The following is a 17,515-nucleotide window of genomic DNA, read 5'->3' as shown; positions in this document are numbered from 1 at the left end:
CCCGAACTCGAAAATATGAGTATCTCTCCATCATTGCACTCATTGCCCATAGAGTTGCACTCTTCCAAGTGGTTCTGTCTTTCTCGGGATCACTTGCCCATTCGGGTTCTCAGATCCGAACTACTACTTCTCAGGCCGATGAATGTCTACAATTCTCGCTTGTTTAGAAACCAAGTTCGGTCTCTACCACGAAAAATATACTGATGATTAATCAGCACAGATGTTCATCCGTCCTGATAAACCTCTGTCCTGGTGATGCGCTCCCGTCCTCCTCATGATTGAATACACTCGGGAACTCCGACGTCTTGATCCAGACTCCTTGATGGAAGCATATTCTATCGGAGATGGACGTAGCCAACGAATCTTCGACATCAATATCTCCAAGAAATCATGTGAACCGACCACTGGAAAACTCAAGTCTTGCAATTGTGAAAAGAAAATCGGACTAAGCGAATGGTAACTATGACGATGGCAATAGGAAGAAAACCCAAGAAGAAGCAAATAGCTTAGAAAGCATCAAGGCAGTGCATTGATAACGACGAGTATAGAATCCACCTTAGTGTCCATATACACTTTCTACAACACTGAAAGTATTCGAAGTTTACGTCGCTTGTATTATACCAATGGTATATCGTCCAACAGCTCTGCCTGGAAGACAGCAAGTGTGTGGGTCAAGATAATCGCCGAGCATGCTGGCTTTCGCGATGCTGAGTTTCGCATAACGCGGAACCTAAACACGACGAGCATGATGGTGAGCAAGCGACAAATTTCAAGTCCTACAGACTAATACGGTCATTCAAAGATCTTGCAAAGGCACGTGCAGCGAGTCGACCAAGATGAGTTTCACATCTCGACAGGCGAAGGGCCTTAATTCAACAGTGGAGAAACTGTCAACGTCCACTTGTTGATGACAATGAATTGCTTTTAAGATCGCTTGGAAGTATATGTCATGCAGGATGAGGTCCTCTTCCCCCCCCCCCCCCCCCTCGCGCTCCATTCACTAAGTCAACGACCACGACTACAGCGTTCCAATAGCCACAGATACCCCAGCGGTAGGTAGGTGAGGATTGACAGGACCTGCGAAAATAATATGATAATGAGCTTATGATGACGATGATAAGTACCACTAAAACGAGAGCCGATATGAAGTTCGAGATCTGAGATGTACCATAGTGGGATGATACCCAAGTATCGATCCCCAGCTGTATGACGAATCCAACACTACGGAGGCCTTTAAAGTGAGCGGATACTATAAGATAGTACCTAGTTGATGGGAATAAGGGACTGTAGTACAGTCCTACTACCTACGGTGTTGGTTGGTATATCCGCTGAATGGTAGATATTAAGTGAGCCTTGTAGGGAACTAATCCCAGGGCAAAGATGATGATGCCGAAAGCAACAATGATATAGTCGTATGCCTCAACAGTATTCACTTGAACCCAATCATTTAGATCCCCAGTTGCCTGTCCAAGAGACAGATCCAAGTGAAGGAGAAGGGAAGCTTACCATTTGAAAGTTAACGCCGACAATGGACTTGATAATACTGTCAGTTGCTGTCATAACCGTAAGAGATAATGCTGCACAGAAAGCTATCCCCACGGCTATGGCAATGACACCTAGAAGGAGTATCTGCAATTAGGAATAAATGAGGCAACGCTTGAAGTATGTGAGCATCTGTGGCAGTGGTAGTAGAAGACTCTTGCTTACCGTCCTCAGCGTGCAGAAGCCTCGAAAGACGAGGTAACCATACACGAATGCTATACAACCGTCCACCAGTAGAGCGAATCCTGTTACTAAAGCGGTATCTCTTGGCCCTATCCTAGGAGTAGCTATGTACATGATAAAGTTTACATATCCGTATGACTCTATCTAACAGGAAGGGGGGCTCTTCGAGGGCCGAATGGGAGAGGAGGAAAACTCACCATCCCACAGAGGATAAGCAGTAGAGCATAGGGGGTAAATTGACGATGGGTGATCGGGAAGATGAGGGTCTTCCATGGTGAAACACATGGCTCTGGAGTACCTAAACCAACCTAGTAATACTAGTAGTAGTATGAGAGATCAAGCAGTGTATAACCTGGTATGACGTCACTACGGGGACTAGGAGGTATTCCTAGAAATGAGAACGCTCCTATGAGGCTTAACATACCGAGAGCCCAAAATGAGAGACCTTTGTATCTGAGTAGTATCGTCCAATACGTGTTACTAGTAGTGAGTAATCACTCTCCTAGACCGATACTGGGGGGTAGTTGTAATAGTAGAATGCCCAGGAGCAGACATAATACACCAGCACCAGCGTAGTAGAAGCCAAAATAGATACCATAAAATCTAGGGAGCAACTCGCAATACTGATGATGTTAGTGTTGTCATCATCATTACTTCGCTAAACTCCGACCTAGAGCGCTCTCACCCCCTCTGGCTGTCATCTTCCGACTCATCGTCGACATACTCGGGAGTCTACGATGATCCAGAAGGTCACTTTCAATAGTTGGATCATGTAGCCGGAAGTATCTATATAACAATGGTGATGAGATTTATGGTATTCGTGGGCGTACGCTGCTCGGCCGACCAGGTGTACCGCTCCAGCAACTGAGAATGGATAGATGAGAGCATCCGCCGCGAATGCTATGAAATTGAAAATCTGATCTCCAACTGATTCATGGGCGGAACCGGGGTTTTCGGCCATGTAATACCTACATCATTGACGAGACCTATGAACAGGAGGAGACGTGTTATCCCTACACATAGATGACCGGCCCACACCCTCCAATGAAGAGTAGATATTGAGCGTGCGTGTGAGTTTCAAACCATCTGTATAACATTGGGATGAAACAGAACATTGCCGACTCCACTCCATACCTAGGAGGAGTTAATAATAACCACTATAGTGCAGGGAGGGTGCTAACTGCTGCAAAAGAAGAAGAAGAGGAGGAGATGTCTACAATGTTCTTCATCATCACTACGGGCAACGTGCATTATTAAGCGACATCCGACAATTCGATAGTAGATACAATGATGATGAGGTTATTGAATCCTCATGGAGGAGGAGAGTGGATCATAGGTCCTAGTGTTTGATAATCATCATACTTACACAACGAACTGTCCATTGTAGGAGAACCTGCCCGTGAACGCCGTTTCGATAAGCTGTGCACAACGTAGGCCTGCTTCTACGAAAAGCTTGGCCACACCGAGTGACAACCTGATAATACATCACGACATCAACAAGTCGTAGTAAGATCTGAATAGGCACAACTTGGCAGTATCGAAAAGCAACATCCACTCTCATTGTACACGCTCTCTGTAGACGACCCATCCATCGACTCTCTTGCATAGGTTCAATACTACGTGACGCAATGGCGGTAGTTCATCCAAAACACGCGTGTGCACCATCAAGCCGGGTGAGGTGAAAGCCTATGTAGGCTTGGAATGCTTAGACCTTCAGACCACTACACCATTTGAGGATTGACTTAGTAAAACCCCAGACCGAATTAGTGTAACCCCAGACACACCTAACGAAGCCCAGACAATTTTAGTAAGAGCCCAGACCAATTTGATAGAAATCTCAGTGGGAGTTCCCTCACATAGGGAGCCGAGATGAGGCATCGAGATTTATATAATGCTGCGCGTCATCAGTGGCGCACATCTTAGGTGATGGTTTGAGAAATGTTGAATACCATGGAAGCTGATGGGTGGCATCTCGCGGATAATGCGAGATCGAGGATAGTGCATCGGCGCCTTCTAGCCTGGAGGCCGCTTTCGAGTGCAGAGGTGGATAACTGCCACCTTGAAGCGCACCAGCGTTCAGGTACACGGCTACTACGACTTCCGCCCTATCCTTCAGCTTCGAAATAGGTGGTGAAGAGAGAGAACGCCGTAAAGTAAATGTAGCGCTTCAGTAAACAACGGGATGGTGGGAGAGGCCAGAGGACAGAGTATCGTCTACAGTGCACGCAAAAGAGTCCGTTTCGTGTCACCGGCGTACCTTTTCCACTTGGGGGTCCAATGGAAGAGAGATATACTGAATCGGTCTGCGTTTCTGCTTAGTTAGTCTGAGCCTGTTTAAATTGATCTGAGCTTTTACTAATTTAGTCTGGGCTTTACTGAATTGGTCTGAGAATTTACTAAAATGGTTTTCAAATGGTCAAGTAACTGAGCACTAAAGATCGTCGGTAGACCTCTAATATTTGCCACCTCGCTCGATGCATCTGTCAACCCCACTTACACTAGCTTTGTCCAATACGACCCATCTCTATACTCCCCAATAGCGCCCGATGATAATCGTGATTCACGACTGACACGACCAGAGAACTTACCATCAGATTCGCGACGATGATAATGATGACGCCGAGCTGAATACACAAGAACACTAGGAAGTATCCCCATCACTCGTCCCTACTTGTGGAAGGAAGATCCGTCCGGTGGCTCTCCCCTCGCCAAACTGCACTATAATCCGGAGTATCACGCGTGATGACCTGTGACGAGAAGGGTGCGCAAGCCGAAGTTCCAACCAAGTGCTCCGTAGGAGCGACAGGCGATGCCTCCGTGAGGCGATGGCGGGGTTGCATGAGATGAGATACACTGCGAAAGACCTCTCAGTGGAATACCACACCAGCCTCTTATAATACGAACAACACGACTCTTCCCAGCTATCGATACAGGCCGACCAAGGCGGATGAGAAAACGTACGCACACAGTGATGATGATGTTAATACGCCATCTTGAACCAATGGGCGTAGCGCTCATAGGTCCCTACTAGGCTCGCCTAAACGTAACAATCGCCCCACTAAAGTCCTCGGGCTTGATGTGGTAGAAGAAGAGAACGTGCTCCTGAAAGCTCGGATGTGTTGAACGGAATCCTACTTATCCGCTGGGTTGGGGTAGATAGCACCACTACAATGAAAGGCCTTACATATTAACAGTGAGCAGCATGAACTCTGATGAATTAGCCAGTTACCGTGGCCACCTATCACTAACAATAGTTGGGAAGATGGCTGCTATCGAACTGGTCTGTGTTAACAAGGAGCTTCATAAGAACTTTAGAGGATGTTACGGTGATTAGCATGTTAGCAAAGGCGCCCCCTAGGACCATGCGGCCCTGATCGAGCTAGTGCTGAGAACAGGAGCCATACCAAACAGCTACAGAGAGAAAGCTCAAACTTATTATCAATGACCAACACACGAAGATCGTCGTGGGAAAACCACATGAAATATGGAGCGGCGGCGAGCACTGGATGCGGTCGCCCTTCTCATGCTGACATCCCGCGGGCACCTCCGAGTGGAGGTGGGTGGGTGGGCCGAGAGAACTTGACTCTCCTATCAGCTTGCCACACTTACTACAGGGCCCCACACCTTGACGATGCCACATGACTTCTGAGTAAGAGGATAGTGAGGGAGTATACCCACTGGTGCGGAGACAACATGAGCAGTGACTATACCTATGTGATAGGTATAGTCACCTGCCAGGTCTGCCCTTGGCAGGGACCACCCTCCTCCTCTATGAAAATGGTATCACCCAGACATACCTACTGAGCCTAGTTAGGGACTCTACATGGTGTATAATGCGCTACGTACTAGCCTCGTCTGCTAGAACAGCATAAACAGAAGACACTACATACTTCTCATGCGATACTGAGAGGTGTCCTCTACCACCTCAAGCCTGATAGTCGCTGGTACAGGGATTATTCTAATTGGATTGGTTCTAGAGTGATATGGCAGACAAGGTAGAACACTGACGGCCGCTATATAGCCATACAGAGAGGCTGGGAATTTGATGTATCAATCGGAAGCCAGTACGGTAACTAGGAATATCAGCCTACCTCAGGCAGAGCGATAACAGGAAGTCACTATTACAGCTCATCCAACAGGAGAGTCATCTCAGACCATATATTGGGTACTTCTAGCATGCTCCTCTCATATCAAGTGATAATCAATTTATATATCCTCCACAGAAGCCTGTCGAAATTCTGCGACATTGTCGGGCGCGCGCTACTTGCGTAGCGTGATCGATGGGACTCATAAGAAGCCGTGGTGGTATTTTCTCAACCTTCCTCTGTGGCTAAGGCTCTGCTACAACTATGCGTTATACCTACGAACCTCGTAATCCCGCGAAGGCTGTCCGTGTCCGTGGATCTGATATCCGTGTTCACTACAAGAACACCTACGAGGTGTGTCAGGCCATCAAGGGTATGGGCCTCAAGGCTGCTCAGACGTAATAACAACAACAACAACAACGCCTTTCTTGTTTATTCTAGTGTAGGATGTATTGTGTGCTTGTTGTTCAGTTACCTCGAGGACGTCATGGAGCATAAGCAGGTTGTTCCCTTCCGCAAGTTCTGTGGTGGTGTCGGCCGTACTGCCCAGGCTAAGGCCTTCAAGGCTACTCAGGGTCGCTGGCCCACCAAGTCTTGCAAGGTCGTCCTTGGTCTCCTCCGTCAGGCTGAAGCCAATGCCGACTATAAGGGTGTTGATGCTGAGAGCATGACTCTCACTCACGTCCAGGTCGACGAGGCCCAGAGGGGTCGTCGTCGTACCTACCGTGCCCATGGTCGTATTGGACCCTACATGAGCTCTCCTGCCAACATCGAGTTCATCTTCGAGCAAGATGATGAGACTGTTGAGAAGCCCGCTGAGTCCACCAGGGTAATATAACAGGGGGATATAGTCGTCATTTCGTACATTTCCTGTCTAGATCGTTAAGTTCACCAAGAAGCAGTTCGCCAAGCGCCGTCTTCACATCGGTAACTAAGCCGAGGTACCAAAAGTCTTATCGGGATAATGCACAACCATCTACAGCTGCAGAGTTTAGGTGGTGCCTAGCCTTCTGGATATCGAGATTTATCTGTTGTGTTCATAGTGAAACCTGGGAAATTATCGTGAACTTAATGAACATGAATTTTGATGTATATCGTCCGCACTGTGTACATACGGTTCACCTACACGGATCGTCTACGCTCAAATATCAGTATAAACGTACTTACGACTTCAACACAAGATTAAATTAATAAAATGGTGACTGGAAAAATTAATGAGTAAGATTGTCCCATGATGCATCTTCAGAGCTTTCTTCCTCTTCCTCTTCTTCCTCGCTCCTTCTCTCCTCAGTAACATCACATTTGGACGACATTGTCATTTTATATCTACAATAACGATACACCTGTTCCTCTTACATTCACGACTACTATTATCATTACCGTAACTGCCTCTGCTTCCGTATAAGTTCAAATTCGTCCTTAGGAGCTGGTTGTAGAGTATCCGACTCTACCCCTAATCTCGGCGTTTGTGTACCTACTACTACTGTTATTACTCTATCATCATCAACAACATCAATGTCATCACCCTCGTTAGACAATCTCTGTTGTTCCGATAGTTGTGGTATGGATAGATTAAGACCAAGAGATTCCTTTTGTAGAGCTGCTGCTGCTGACGATGCTGCTGCTGCTGGGGCTCCGTTTGGTGACGAGCCCGCCGCGACTTGATTTCTTGCTGTTACTGCAGTGCCATCTTCCTTGATGGGCGCCTATCGCTCAGACATGGTACACGCAGAACCTCCTCCAGTATTAGTACTGCTTCCCTCCTATCCGCGGCAATCCTCTGTATGGCCTCAGGGGCCTCTGGTGGTGAAGACGAGACGGTCTATGAGAGACGCAATAGCATGCTGGTAGCTTATGGTACTCTCATCCCTACCGTTGACTCGACAACTCCTGGTTGTAGCATGGCACTCCAGTACCTGAGGTTGAATGCCTCCAGAGGTTGATGATCTTATACGGCTCACTTCTTCTCCTTCTCATAGTATTCGACCATGTTCACGGCATGCTTGATAGCCTCCTTCAATTGAGAGGCTGTCTCCACTCCTAATGCCGACAATAAGGTTGATCCATCCTCCATAGAAGAGGAGACTGCTGCAGCAGCACTAGGGGGTTTGATAGGTAGATGAGTCATGGTGACAGTACCACCACCTGATGAATGCACCAACACTACTACCATCAAGCATTATCACCACCTACCCGGTAACTGAACCGTCCTAGCAGAAGGTAGTTGAGTAGGGTCTCGCTCCTTCGACCCACTACTCGTCGCTGGCCCTGCCTTCGGTGCTTCACCAGCCGAACTAGTAGCCTGTAAGAAAAAGACCCACAGTTATCAGCGTCTATCACCACCATCACTACTCACCTTGGAGCCTTCTGATTTACTATTCTTCTTCTGAGACTCTTCAACAGGAGCAGCAGCAGCGGCGACAGGCTCCTCCCGCTGAGTACCCTGGGGCTGATCTCCTTGAGGAGCTTGCCTCCTATCCTCAGCAGCGGCAGCAGCAGCGGCACGAGGAGGCTGAAAATGCACTCCTTGAATTGACGGTGAGATGGTAAGCGCATTATCAATACCATAGTAGTGGGTATCTCCGCTCGACATGTGGGGCACACTTGCTGCATAACTAGCCAGGACTTGAGGCATTCAATATGGAATCTGAGCAAGCGTCATCACCTCGACACCAATGTAAGCGTTATCGTTACTACACATGACCACAAGGTAGCCTCTTACTACCCTCCCATAGCTTATCACGACATATGATGCACGTGTCTTGCGCCTCCAACTCCTCTGCTGTGGCATTGGGGAATCTAAACAGTCAAGGTGTTGGATACGCACTTAGTCGGCACTGCTAGGGATAGGTAATCGAACACGCTCCATTGTGATCACGCTCAACCTAATCCCACACGCAAGTTCTAATAATATACTTCTACTATCATTATTGGATTCGAGGTATTCAATAGCAAACGAGAAGCAACAAAATTAGCAGTACAAAATAGTAGAGTCGGTACTATGATGCATGTAACAACTCCTATGACTGGTGTGTGTGTGACACCAAGCCGATGATACACACCAATGCCGTGTATGGAGTAAGAGCGAATAAACGATGAGCAGCAATAGTGGTACATACCTCTCCTCCATGTTAGCAGTAATAGCTCTATATTTCCTAAGGCTGTACAACCTAGACACCAACTGTCTGGTTATCTGTAGTATATCAGCTAGGGCATAAAACGGGAGTCTTGTTGGGTTTTGCGATAAAAACACCATCATAAAACACTAAAACAGAAGAGGTTATTGGATAGGCTAGGAGTAGGGTATATACAGTACCAGGTAAGTGGTCATCTGCCCGACATCTCCCCACAGATCCACATGGAATATGAACTGTGTTTTACTAGTCCAACCATGTTCTAAACGCATGTCCACGAGATGGATGATGAACTTAGTCGCAGTGGTCACTAACACACATACCACCACTTCCAAAGCATCACCAACAGCCTGGATTCGCTTACATGCTGTTAGTCCCATAGTCACTGCCTCGAACAGGCACCAAGTATAGAAGGAAGAGTGTGCACTTGAAAGGCCATAGAAGGTTGCTGAGAACTCATCACTGTTGTATTTACATATACCACTACTAGTACTATTACATATCCCTATCATATCAAGCATACCACATAGGAAAATAAGCCCTGCTAGTCGCACCAGGGAGGAGAAGCTTGTGAAGCCCAGCTCGAAGATCTGATAGGTCTAGTAGTAGAAGGTAACACCACGATACTACTACTTACATGTCCAACACGTATTTGTGCTACTAGATGGAATACCTTTAGGCATATAGCGAGGCACACATACCTCACGAGCTGGACCGTACTAACCTCCTAAAGAGACCATAGATAGAGGGTTGCATCCTCTACTACTACTACTTACTCTATCGTTAATGGTAGGAGAATAGAAGACTAGGAATAGTATAGTGTCAGCTACAAAGCCACGACCCGAGTCGATAAGTTGCTGAAACATGAATGGATCATATTGTATTATTACGTATATTACTTCGACTTCTAAATCACGAAGATGCCCAACAAATAGCCGCAGTAGTAGTTTATTCATGACTACTATCAGGCCGAAAGCAAAATTGTAAATTATCTAAAAAATCGACGTTTGTCCCCGAAATTGTATTAGTGCTCACCGCCAACGATATCTTATCTTGCGACAGGTGTACTACTATTGGATAGAACTGTTCGAATTGAACAGCTGCATATACCACACTCACAGCTAATACCTGACAGGCACTCAGTGAAGGAGTAAAGTACTGGGCACACTTATTACCACTGTGCTGAGGAAGAAATATGCTGAGAATGAAATACGCATCTTGGGGATTAGAGGCATAAATACATCTACTACACAAAGCGGTAAATAGTGTGAGCAACTCAACACATACTATGAGATGGAATACTATAAGTCAAAGAAACTGTCCTGGAAGGGCTTAGCCTTAGCCTTCTGCTTGGTAGGGCCGCCTCGGAGGGCATCTCTAGCCTTACTCAATGAACTTGCAGGTCGTGATGCATTCAATAGGGCATCTGCAACAATGCACTACATCTCATAGGAACGATGACCCATGATACTACTTTTGTTCTTTTTCTTGTTCTTAACCTTAGCCCGGGTCTTAGGCTGTTGTTCCTGCGCTGTTTTCGGCAACTCTAGCACTAGCTTTTCGGGAGCATTCTCCTGCGGCGTGAGCGTAGTAGGTAACACGGGAGGACCGACCTAACGAAGTGACAATAAGACAACACCATCACAGGCCCTGGAGGTGAAGCCTTCGTATACAGAGAAGGCTATATCATAACGGAAGCGGAGCGCCAATATTACCTCTTTTACATCTGGGTCCACTCTACCGCAGTCCACTGTCGTCTTACCATTACAAGCACTACACGTGTATTCAACACATACACTACCGTGCTTCCGTTTACCTCGATGGACAGATATTGAGGAGGTAGTGATAGTCGGTATAAAAGCAGTATAGCAATGGGAACAGTACCTATAACAGATGAGCATACACGGCATATGAGCATCATTATTGCCATACCGCTCCTTGAATTCATCGTGTAGTTCAATACCTGACCGTCTAGCATGCCTATACATCTCCCTTCCAGCATGTCTCGATACCTATCGACGACACTGTATGATCCTTATCGCCCTATGATACTACAATAGGCTCATCCAATGCTAGCCGTTGAGATACCGATGCCAGGAATGCTAGTGTCTCCATCCTCAACCCTCTACTATCGTGACCGTTTGGAGCTGCCATGACATAGGATCACCTTATGAATTCACGCACAGTACCCCAACGTGTACAAACTACAACTCAAGAATAGCAAGTCCCCACGACGACAACAAGAAGATGATGATGGCAATAGTAATCATGGTAAATGGCGTAAGCCTAGTAGTAATACTACTATCCCTCCCATTAGAAGCGTTTAGAGGTCGAAAAGGACCACTTCGGAGGCCTGCTAATGTATCCATCTGTATACACACCGTACCTGTTGAACGCATGTGAGAATGTTACTTTACATAAGCTATCACCTATAGGCAGCTGGCCCAGGAGACTTGTCCTTTTCACTCGGTGGTGCACGCCTTGAGTACATGCTCCATTGGGGAGCCCCTGATGGGAAGTCTTCATCCCACTGCTACTATAGAGCAATCGTAAACTCACATATAGGGCCTCTAGCTGTACAGTTCTCTGGTCGGTACCGTCCAATATCAGGCCCTGGGGAGCATGTCAGCAACAATCACACCTGCGTGATGAACTTACCTATATCCTTAGACTTTGGAGGGGCCTGACGTCCAGTCATAGTCCACTGTGGATTTCTAACCATATTAATAGGGCTCGGCCTAAGACAACACAGTGTTGTTGTTGATGCCGTATCCACGGATAATGATATGACTACGTATACGTTCCTGGACCGGGGTTCTTGCACATGGCAGGGCCACGTGGGCCCTTCAAGAATGTACATAACCTAGGCTTAGCCATAGTAGGGTCTTCCATACTAACAGTACTGCCTAACAAGGCAGATTCCGATACCATCCTGGTAGTGAGATGAATACCTAACGCATAGTGCCCTGGTCCTGGCCTCTTCTCCCGAGATGCATGTTCGGTCAATCGTGGACCCAAGGAGTACCTAGTTACTCGTTGGGGAGGATGGTAGATTCGTTTACATAGTCCTACGCTGGGTTTTGTGCAGTAGTGGCACGATAACAGTGAGAGAGATCTGGTGACAAGGAATCCGTATAGCACATCTTGGGCCTGTTGTTAAACACCATAGTCAGTAGCAATACTACTAGTACAACCTTATCTGTGCTCCAAAAGAGGTCTTCTGCCGAAAGCTCCATTTAGGAGCCTCTTTATGTGTCTTCCTATATCCCCGGTCCAGACTAGATAGAGTGGGCATAGACTTGCTCCTACATGGTTCATCCTTCTTCTTCTGAGAGCGTGGCATTAGTCCGCAACTCAATATACGAACTATGAAAATGACCAACCCAACAGCGCGATCCCTGAATTTGCAGTGGACAACCAAAGTTGACTGAAAATAGATAATCATTGAGGACTTGTGAGAAATCTTAAGTGTCCAAGATCAATAAAGTCTGCGGTTAATTTTTTTCGGAAGGTCCGTCGGGTAAATTACAAAATCCAAGGAAGAACGACAAAATCCAAGGAGGTTTGTCGCTCGCTCTCAACAGTTGGGGTTTCTGGCTGCCTTGTCGGGTTTCGGGTGGGGTTTCGGGTTTACCCTTTAACTTGTCTTCCTTGGATTTTGTACATCACCCACGTCCGTCAGAGCGGGATGAAGTGAAGTCAATCTCGTTTGAATGGATTAGTCTCAGATGACTCGTCAGGAGACTCAAGTCATGGTATTGTGAACAGAAGTTGTCCAGTGCCAGGAGAAGGGCTAGGGCTAGATCATAGCCTTGAGGTTCGCTCTCTCCAACTTACACATGCTAGTTCGAGTTACACGGCGACACTCTCTAGTTCTAACTCAACAGTGTTTGGTGCACCCCGATCATCTACATAGGACATGGCTTGTTTTAATTCCATGTCGAAGAAACTCGAAGCGGAAGTCAAACACCTTGAAGGGGACCTCAGTGCGGCCTTAGGGAAATTGAACAACCTTGAGACACAAGCAAGGGCAGATCGAGATGGCTACGAGGAGAAGTTAAAGAGTTACGGGAAGGAAGTGAGGTCGGGTATCATCCACCAATTATGAACCAATAAAACTAATTTCTTATGATGATATACAGTATCTGTGCATGCATAGATTGAGAGGCTCGTGAGGTCCATAGAAGAGATGAAAGGGGGTGGAGAAATGGCGACCCTGCAGAAAGAGCTACGCACAGCCAGTGAGTCCCTCGAGGAGGTCAAACGCATGGCGGCGGAGGACAAGGCAGAGCATCAGAAGAATCAAGAGGAACGAGATAAGGAAGTCAGCCAAAGATCATCGAAAGACTCCATCCCTTCCTGGCGATCAGATCCTCACTCTCAAGGAGTCCATTGGGATACTCGAGAGGTCAACATCCGAGGCAAAGGCAGCCCTAGAGGAGGAGGATCAGATTAAGATCAATGAGGAGCGGGATGGAACGGATTTGCCTTGGGAATTTTCGAAGGTGAACTTCCACCATTGCGTAAAGCCTCTGGTGATAATTCTAAACCCTACGACGGAGCTATATCAGCTCTACTAGGAACTTATCTCGTCTCCCCGTGGAATGAGCCTTCGGTCTTGGCTCGAATAACTCAACACAGACGTTACGTACAACTTACATCACATAAGTTTTCTGTCTAACAAGGAGAACAATCTCAAATAGACACACATTGTCTGTCTTACAGGGCATATAACGATTCCCATCGAGTATTCCACCGGCATCTCGTATCCTAGTTTGAAAGGAGGCCACATTGCTCCATTATCAGGTTGGGCAGGAAGGAGAACTACCATCTGATATTCTAAAGGAGGGGAGGATCAGGCTTATCTTCCACAGGGCACGATCCCTCCCTTCTAGTAGGAGCCTCAAACTATATGTCTGATACATACAACCCCCCTCTTAGCGTTGACAAGCAGTGTGGTGCTAGCCAAGCTCTTGCGTGTAAGAGACAGCAAGGTGCTGCATGCATGCTCGACCTTGAGATGTGCCGTTGACTCTTGGGAGGGCCACTGCGACATCAATGAGGAACTCGTGAGTTCATTCGCTCAACTTGATGATGATGAAGGCAAATCGCTATAGGTGCTCCCCATTCCTCGCGATCGGCGAATAGAAGACACAATCGTGCAAATATCTCTGACGGTATTGCACTGGAGCGGTCTGATGATAGACCAGTGCCGCTAGGCACATTCCAAAGAGCGTTCGAGGGACCTGGCGAGTTTGACTTTCAAGCCTGCGGTCCTGAACCCCTTTTCGCCGGTGGCACGTATGCTTCTGCGAAGCTACTACGAGTTGTTATCAGGCGCATGTTCTGGCTCGGTCCGAGCCCAATGATAAAGGCAAGGACGCAGATGTGGGAATCTTCTCCTTCTAAGATCTCGACACCAACTGCTCGAGTTATTTCTAGACAGGCATCCCTGAGCTTCACAGTCACCTACGAGCCACCTCTTGAAAAGCTGAGTGGGAACACTTCCATGCTGGAATTGAAAGTATATCTACTACTCTCTCATCGGCAAGCTATCGTAACGTCGCAGATCAATCGGATACTCAACTCGAAGAGTCTACCCGACGCTGTTACAGCTGCAGTCATCGCAACGCATCCCAGTGGAGAAGTGGGCACTCCTGAGCCAGATTTTTACAACTTCTATTATGACCAGTCCCAAACTCTAACTATGTGTGGAAACTACCACGGTACAGTATGCAAACCTCTCCTCTGTGTAGTTTCCTAAAAGAGACCTTCACTGATCCACAGAGGAGTGGTATAAGCGAGGCTCTAGTATGCATGACCCCTGGTTCGGTCGGAACCTCAGTTGCTCCCAACTGGAGAGGGTAAGGGGAAGCTCGATAGGGGATATATCTCTGTAGCTTGTCGATGGCCCCAACGTAGCAGTAGCAGGTAGCAGAGCTTGAGAACGTAGGGCTTCGTAACGCAGCAGGCCTATGCGAAAAGCCCTGATAGCACTCCACTTACAGTGGAAATAGGCTATCATATAGCTGGCATTGATAACCGACATCCTCATGATCTTTCTCTCAGGTCAGTGATAAGGATGATACTCTCATCGCCTGGTAGTCAGCGCACGCTCAAGTTACATGCAAGTCGATCAGAGTCACAGCGTAGGCATGCTTATAACGTATCAGTTACTCATCCCCGACGCTGCATCGGCCACTCGGAAGTTGAAACCAGTTGCCTATGGCAATTTAGATCTGCGGTCCCTTTTCGATGAAGAAGATACTTCGGCTGTTACGGCAAAATCATATGTAGATGTCCACGATCAACGATCTCTCACAAAGGTCTTGATCATGGTCAGCACGTTGAGATGCATCCGTTGGAGTCGCCTCATCTGGTCGCCACCCTGGAGGTAGACGCTCGACTGTGGCGAATGGCGAACATGCCAAAAAATGTGGAGGGGAAACGGCAAGGAGGTTGGCTGGGAAATCGTCAGATTTTGTTGGAGCCTTTCCTCCAGATCGCGAGAAGCCCTCCTCGAGCCGCGTCGAAGGAGGCCACGCCACTGTCGAGGCTGTGCTTGCAATCGCAAGAGACCGGGAAGAAGTGAATGCTCATCTAGCGAGAGAATACGCCAGAAGGGTGATATCTCATCGACATCTCTTATCTATTACATGGATAACAAATATAAAATGGTGCAGCTAGAAATGTCATGCTGATATCTGAACTTACCACGTGCACTAGGGGACCGTAGCCTCCCAAAAGGAGGTCATGATTTTCATCCATCCAGTGGTGTAAGTAGGAAGGATTCAGCAAACTGATCGCTTGCTGCACGGTTCCTGGAGTGCTAGATATTCTCGCCACTGTCCATTATCGCTACAAGCATTGATTCGATAGAGTTCCTATCCAGCCACAGTGAGACTGTGGAAAATTAAACTATGATTTCATTATATGAAAACTGGATGCTTGAATAGAAAGACTTCAACGAGTGGCATTGTAGCGGTTAGGCCGAGAATCTAGAAAAGGCCTCGGCCGATGTCAACAGTCTCACGAAGCAGCTAGAAGCAATAAGACGAGAAAATGAGCAATTACGAGATAGAATGAGGGAGGAACGAGGGATGTGGGATGATGCTTCGAAGAAGGCCAAGTCTAGTAAGATTTTCAACAACTCATGGTGTTATGGACTAGCGCAGATACTTCTACAGACCCTGTTTTGGAGGCAGCCCTGAAGAGCCTCTCCAGTCAACAGATCGTTGCACGGTTGCAGGAAACGCTAATGAAGTGAGCTCAACAACTCTCCTTTCTGATTGGTGATCAGCGATATCGCTGTCAGCGATATCGAAGCTAAGAACCTCAGGCTGAGATTACAGTTTGAATATAAGGTACAGAAATGAGCGAGCAACCGTTGACGAACTCCACAGAAGACTTCAAGCTGCTGGTACTGAAATAGCAAAGGCCCAGAGAGATCGACAACGTTTGGAGGAGCTGGAGAAGATACACGTGAGTGCAATGTAGAAGATGGATTCCGCGACTCTCGATGGAACAGGTCGAACAAGCTGAATACTACCAGAAGTTGATAGAAAAATCTGCTAAGTTGCCAAAATACGAAGCCACGATAAAGTCACAGACGAAGATAATTGCCAAGTTGGAGACGGTCAGTGCGGGTCGAACCCGCGAGTTATAAGTGGTGTAGATTTTATGACAATTTTGTTCTCGAGTCTCAGAATCCGAGAAGGAAGGATCATATGGTGAACGCTCTTCTGTTGTAGGTTCTTGAGGAGTCTCTGAAGAAGGCTGGAAAATCTACAAAGATGTTGAGCGAGCTCACTCGACTCAAAGCGGCCAACGACACTCTCAGGGCGGAAATACAAGCGCTCAAGGCCAAGTTCGTCGTCACCACTGAATAGCTGAGAGCTTCTCCGCATACGGGACCAGTGTGCGGAGAATTAGTCTTACTGGTTCCTCAGGCATCGAGCAAAGATTGAAGAGACCAGACGAGAGAACGCCAATAACCGTCAGATGATCGAAGCGAAAGATGTTGAGATAAAGGAACTCCTGAGAGCAATCACCCGAGAGGAGAAACGTTTCGAGTCGCATGTGGTCACGGCCGACAGTACATCATCGATATAGTTATTTCTCGGGTCAGGCTAGTACTAACAAGAAGTCTGTGGTTAACCAGCGAGAAGAAGAGTTGCAAGCCGAGATCGGTAGACTCGAGCGGAGTAGAGATGAACATATAGAGACTAACAAGATTATGGAGGCGCGAATACAGGTGGCTGTTGATGTAGATCACTTAGGTTGGCATCCATTTGATTAGTTTGAGCTTCAAACTATCAAATTTTAAGCTTTGAAGGGTTTTCTGAAACCTCAATAAACACTTCGGGAATACTCATTCAAGAATTTGCTCTCACTGAAGATTGTTCAGAATCTCGAGGCTCAACTCGTGAACAACTCTAAGCATTACGGCCGAGAGATATCTTCACTGAGAGTGAAGCTGGCAAAGTGCCGAGCCAAACTGCCGGGCGAGGCCTGGGAGGGATTGTCCGATCCATGAAGAACAGCTCATGTTACACACGACGAGAAAATGTA

At 47.2% G+C, this 17,515-nt stretch overlaps 7 protein-coding genes across 7 annotated transcripts; 2 read left to right on the top strand and 5 right to left on the bottom strand.

Annotated features, from left to right (window-relative positions):
- Positions 1 to 427: 427 nt before the first annotated feature.
- Positions 428 to 4,565, bottom strand: Pmar_PMAR023095 (hypothetical protein; the record flags this gene model as incomplete). Its single annotated transcript, XM_002772246.1, has 12 exons — positions 428 to 730; positions 781 to 1,077; positions 1,125 to 1,263; positions 1,309 to 1,463; positions 1,507 to 1,629; positions 1,708 to 1,829; positions 1,923 to 2,023; positions 2,556 to 2,693; positions 2,743 to 2,859; positions 3,092 to 3,199; positions 4,223 to 4,349; positions 4,397 to 4,565. The coding sequence occupies 11 exons, from the start codon at positions 4,563 to 4,565 to the stop codon at positions 1,006 to 1,008; spliced, it is 1,371 nt and encodes a 456-aa protein (XP_002772292.1). The 3' UTR covers positions 428 to 730; positions 781 to 1,005.
- Positions 4,566 to 6,057: 1,492 nt separating this feature from the next.
- On the top strand, positions 6,058 to 6,831 carry Pmar_PMAR023094 (60S ribosomal protein L17, putative). Its single transcript, XM_002772245.1, has 3 exons — positions 6,058 to 6,208; positions 6,282 to 6,639; positions 6,689 to 6,831. Exons 1-3 carry the CDS (start codon positions 6,075 to 6,077, stop codon positions 6,743 to 6,745), a joined length of 549 nt encoding a protein of 182 aa, XP_002772291.1. The 5' UTR covers positions 6,058 to 6,074; the 3' UTR covers positions 6,746 to 6,831.
- A 504-nt stretch (positions 6,832 to 7,335) lies between these two features.
- On the bottom strand, positions 7,336 to 7,516 carry Pmar_PMAR023093 (hypothetical protein; the record flags this gene model as incomplete). Its single annotated transcript, XM_002772244.1, has 1 exon — positions 7,336 to 7,516. A coding segment is annotated over one exon (181 nt), but the record flags the coding sequence as incomplete, so codon positions are not given.
- A 251-nt stretch (positions 7,517 to 7,767) lies between these two features.
- Pmar_PMAR023092 (Autocrine motility factor receptor, putative) lies at positions 7,768 to 9,810 on the bottom strand (the record flags this gene model as incomplete). Its single annotated transcript, XM_002772243.1, has 11 exons — positions 7,768 to 7,955; positions 8,004 to 8,112; positions 8,167 to 8,322; positions 8,376 to 8,457; positions 8,508 to 8,609; positions 8,930 to 9,075; positions 9,127 to 9,254; positions 9,309 to 9,392; positions 9,444 to 9,534; positions 9,582 to 9,671; positions 9,721 to 9,810. 11 exons carry the CDS (start codon positions 9,808 to 9,810, stop codon positions 7,768 to 7,770), a joined length of 1,266 nt encoding a protein of 421 aa, XP_002772289.1.
- A 33-nt stretch (positions 9,811 to 9,843) lies between these two features.
- Pmar_PMAR023091 (hypothetical protein) lies at positions 9,844 to 10,072 on the bottom strand (the record flags this gene model as incomplete). The annotated part of the gene is made up of 2 exons (XM_002772242.1): positions 9,844 to 9,936; positions 9,980 to 10,072. Coding segments are annotated over 2 exons (186 nt in total), but the record flags the coding sequence as incomplete, so codon positions are not given.
- Positions 10,073 to 10,245: 173 nt separating this feature from the next.
- On the bottom strand, positions 10,246 to 11,836 carry Pmar_PMAR023090 (hypothetical protein; the record flags this gene model as incomplete). Its single annotated transcript, XM_002772241.1, has 8 exons — positions 10,246 to 10,370; positions 10,419 to 10,557; positions 11,000 to 11,091; positions 11,247 to 11,330; positions 11,374 to 11,452; positions 11,504 to 11,557; positions 11,586 to 11,682; positions 11,739 to 11,836. The coding sequence occupies 8 exons, from the start codon at positions 11,834 to 11,836 to the stop codon at positions 10,246 to 10,248; spliced, it is 768 nt and encodes a 255-aa protein (XP_002772287.1).
- A 1,045-nt stretch (positions 11,837 to 12,881) lies between these two features.
- Pmar_PMAR023089 (coiled-coil alpha-helical rod protein, putative) lies at positions 12,882 to 16,833 on the top strand (the record flags this gene model as incomplete). Its single annotated transcript, XM_002772240.1, has 15 exons — positions 12,882 to 13,022; positions 13,104 to 13,268; positions 13,315 to 13,479; positions 13,751 to 13,838; positions 13,886 to 14,013; positions 14,282 to 14,332; positions 14,514 to 14,653; positions 14,701 to 14,808; positions 15,014 to 15,093; positions 15,447 to 15,568; positions 15,934 to 16,078; positions 16,120 to 16,207; positions 16,309 to 16,426; positions 16,473 to 16,580; positions 16,696 to 16,833. 15 exons carry the CDS (start codon positions 12,882 to 12,884, stop codon positions 16,831 to 16,833), a joined length of 1,785 nt encoding a protein of 594 aa, XP_002772286.1.
- Positions 16,834 to 17,515: the final 682 nt, after the last annotated feature.

The sequence above is a fragment of the Perkinsus marinus genome (genome assembly GCF_000006405.1).
Source record: "Perkinsus marinus ATCC 50983 genomic scaffold scf_1104296961726, whole genome shotgun sequence".
In the NCBI taxonomy this organism is placed as follows: domain Eukaryota; phylum Perkinsozoa; order Perkinsida; family Perkinsidae; genus Perkinsus; species Perkinsus marinus.
Note: the sequence above shows the minus strand (reverse complement) of the source record. Positions and strands in the feature narration are given on the sequence as shown.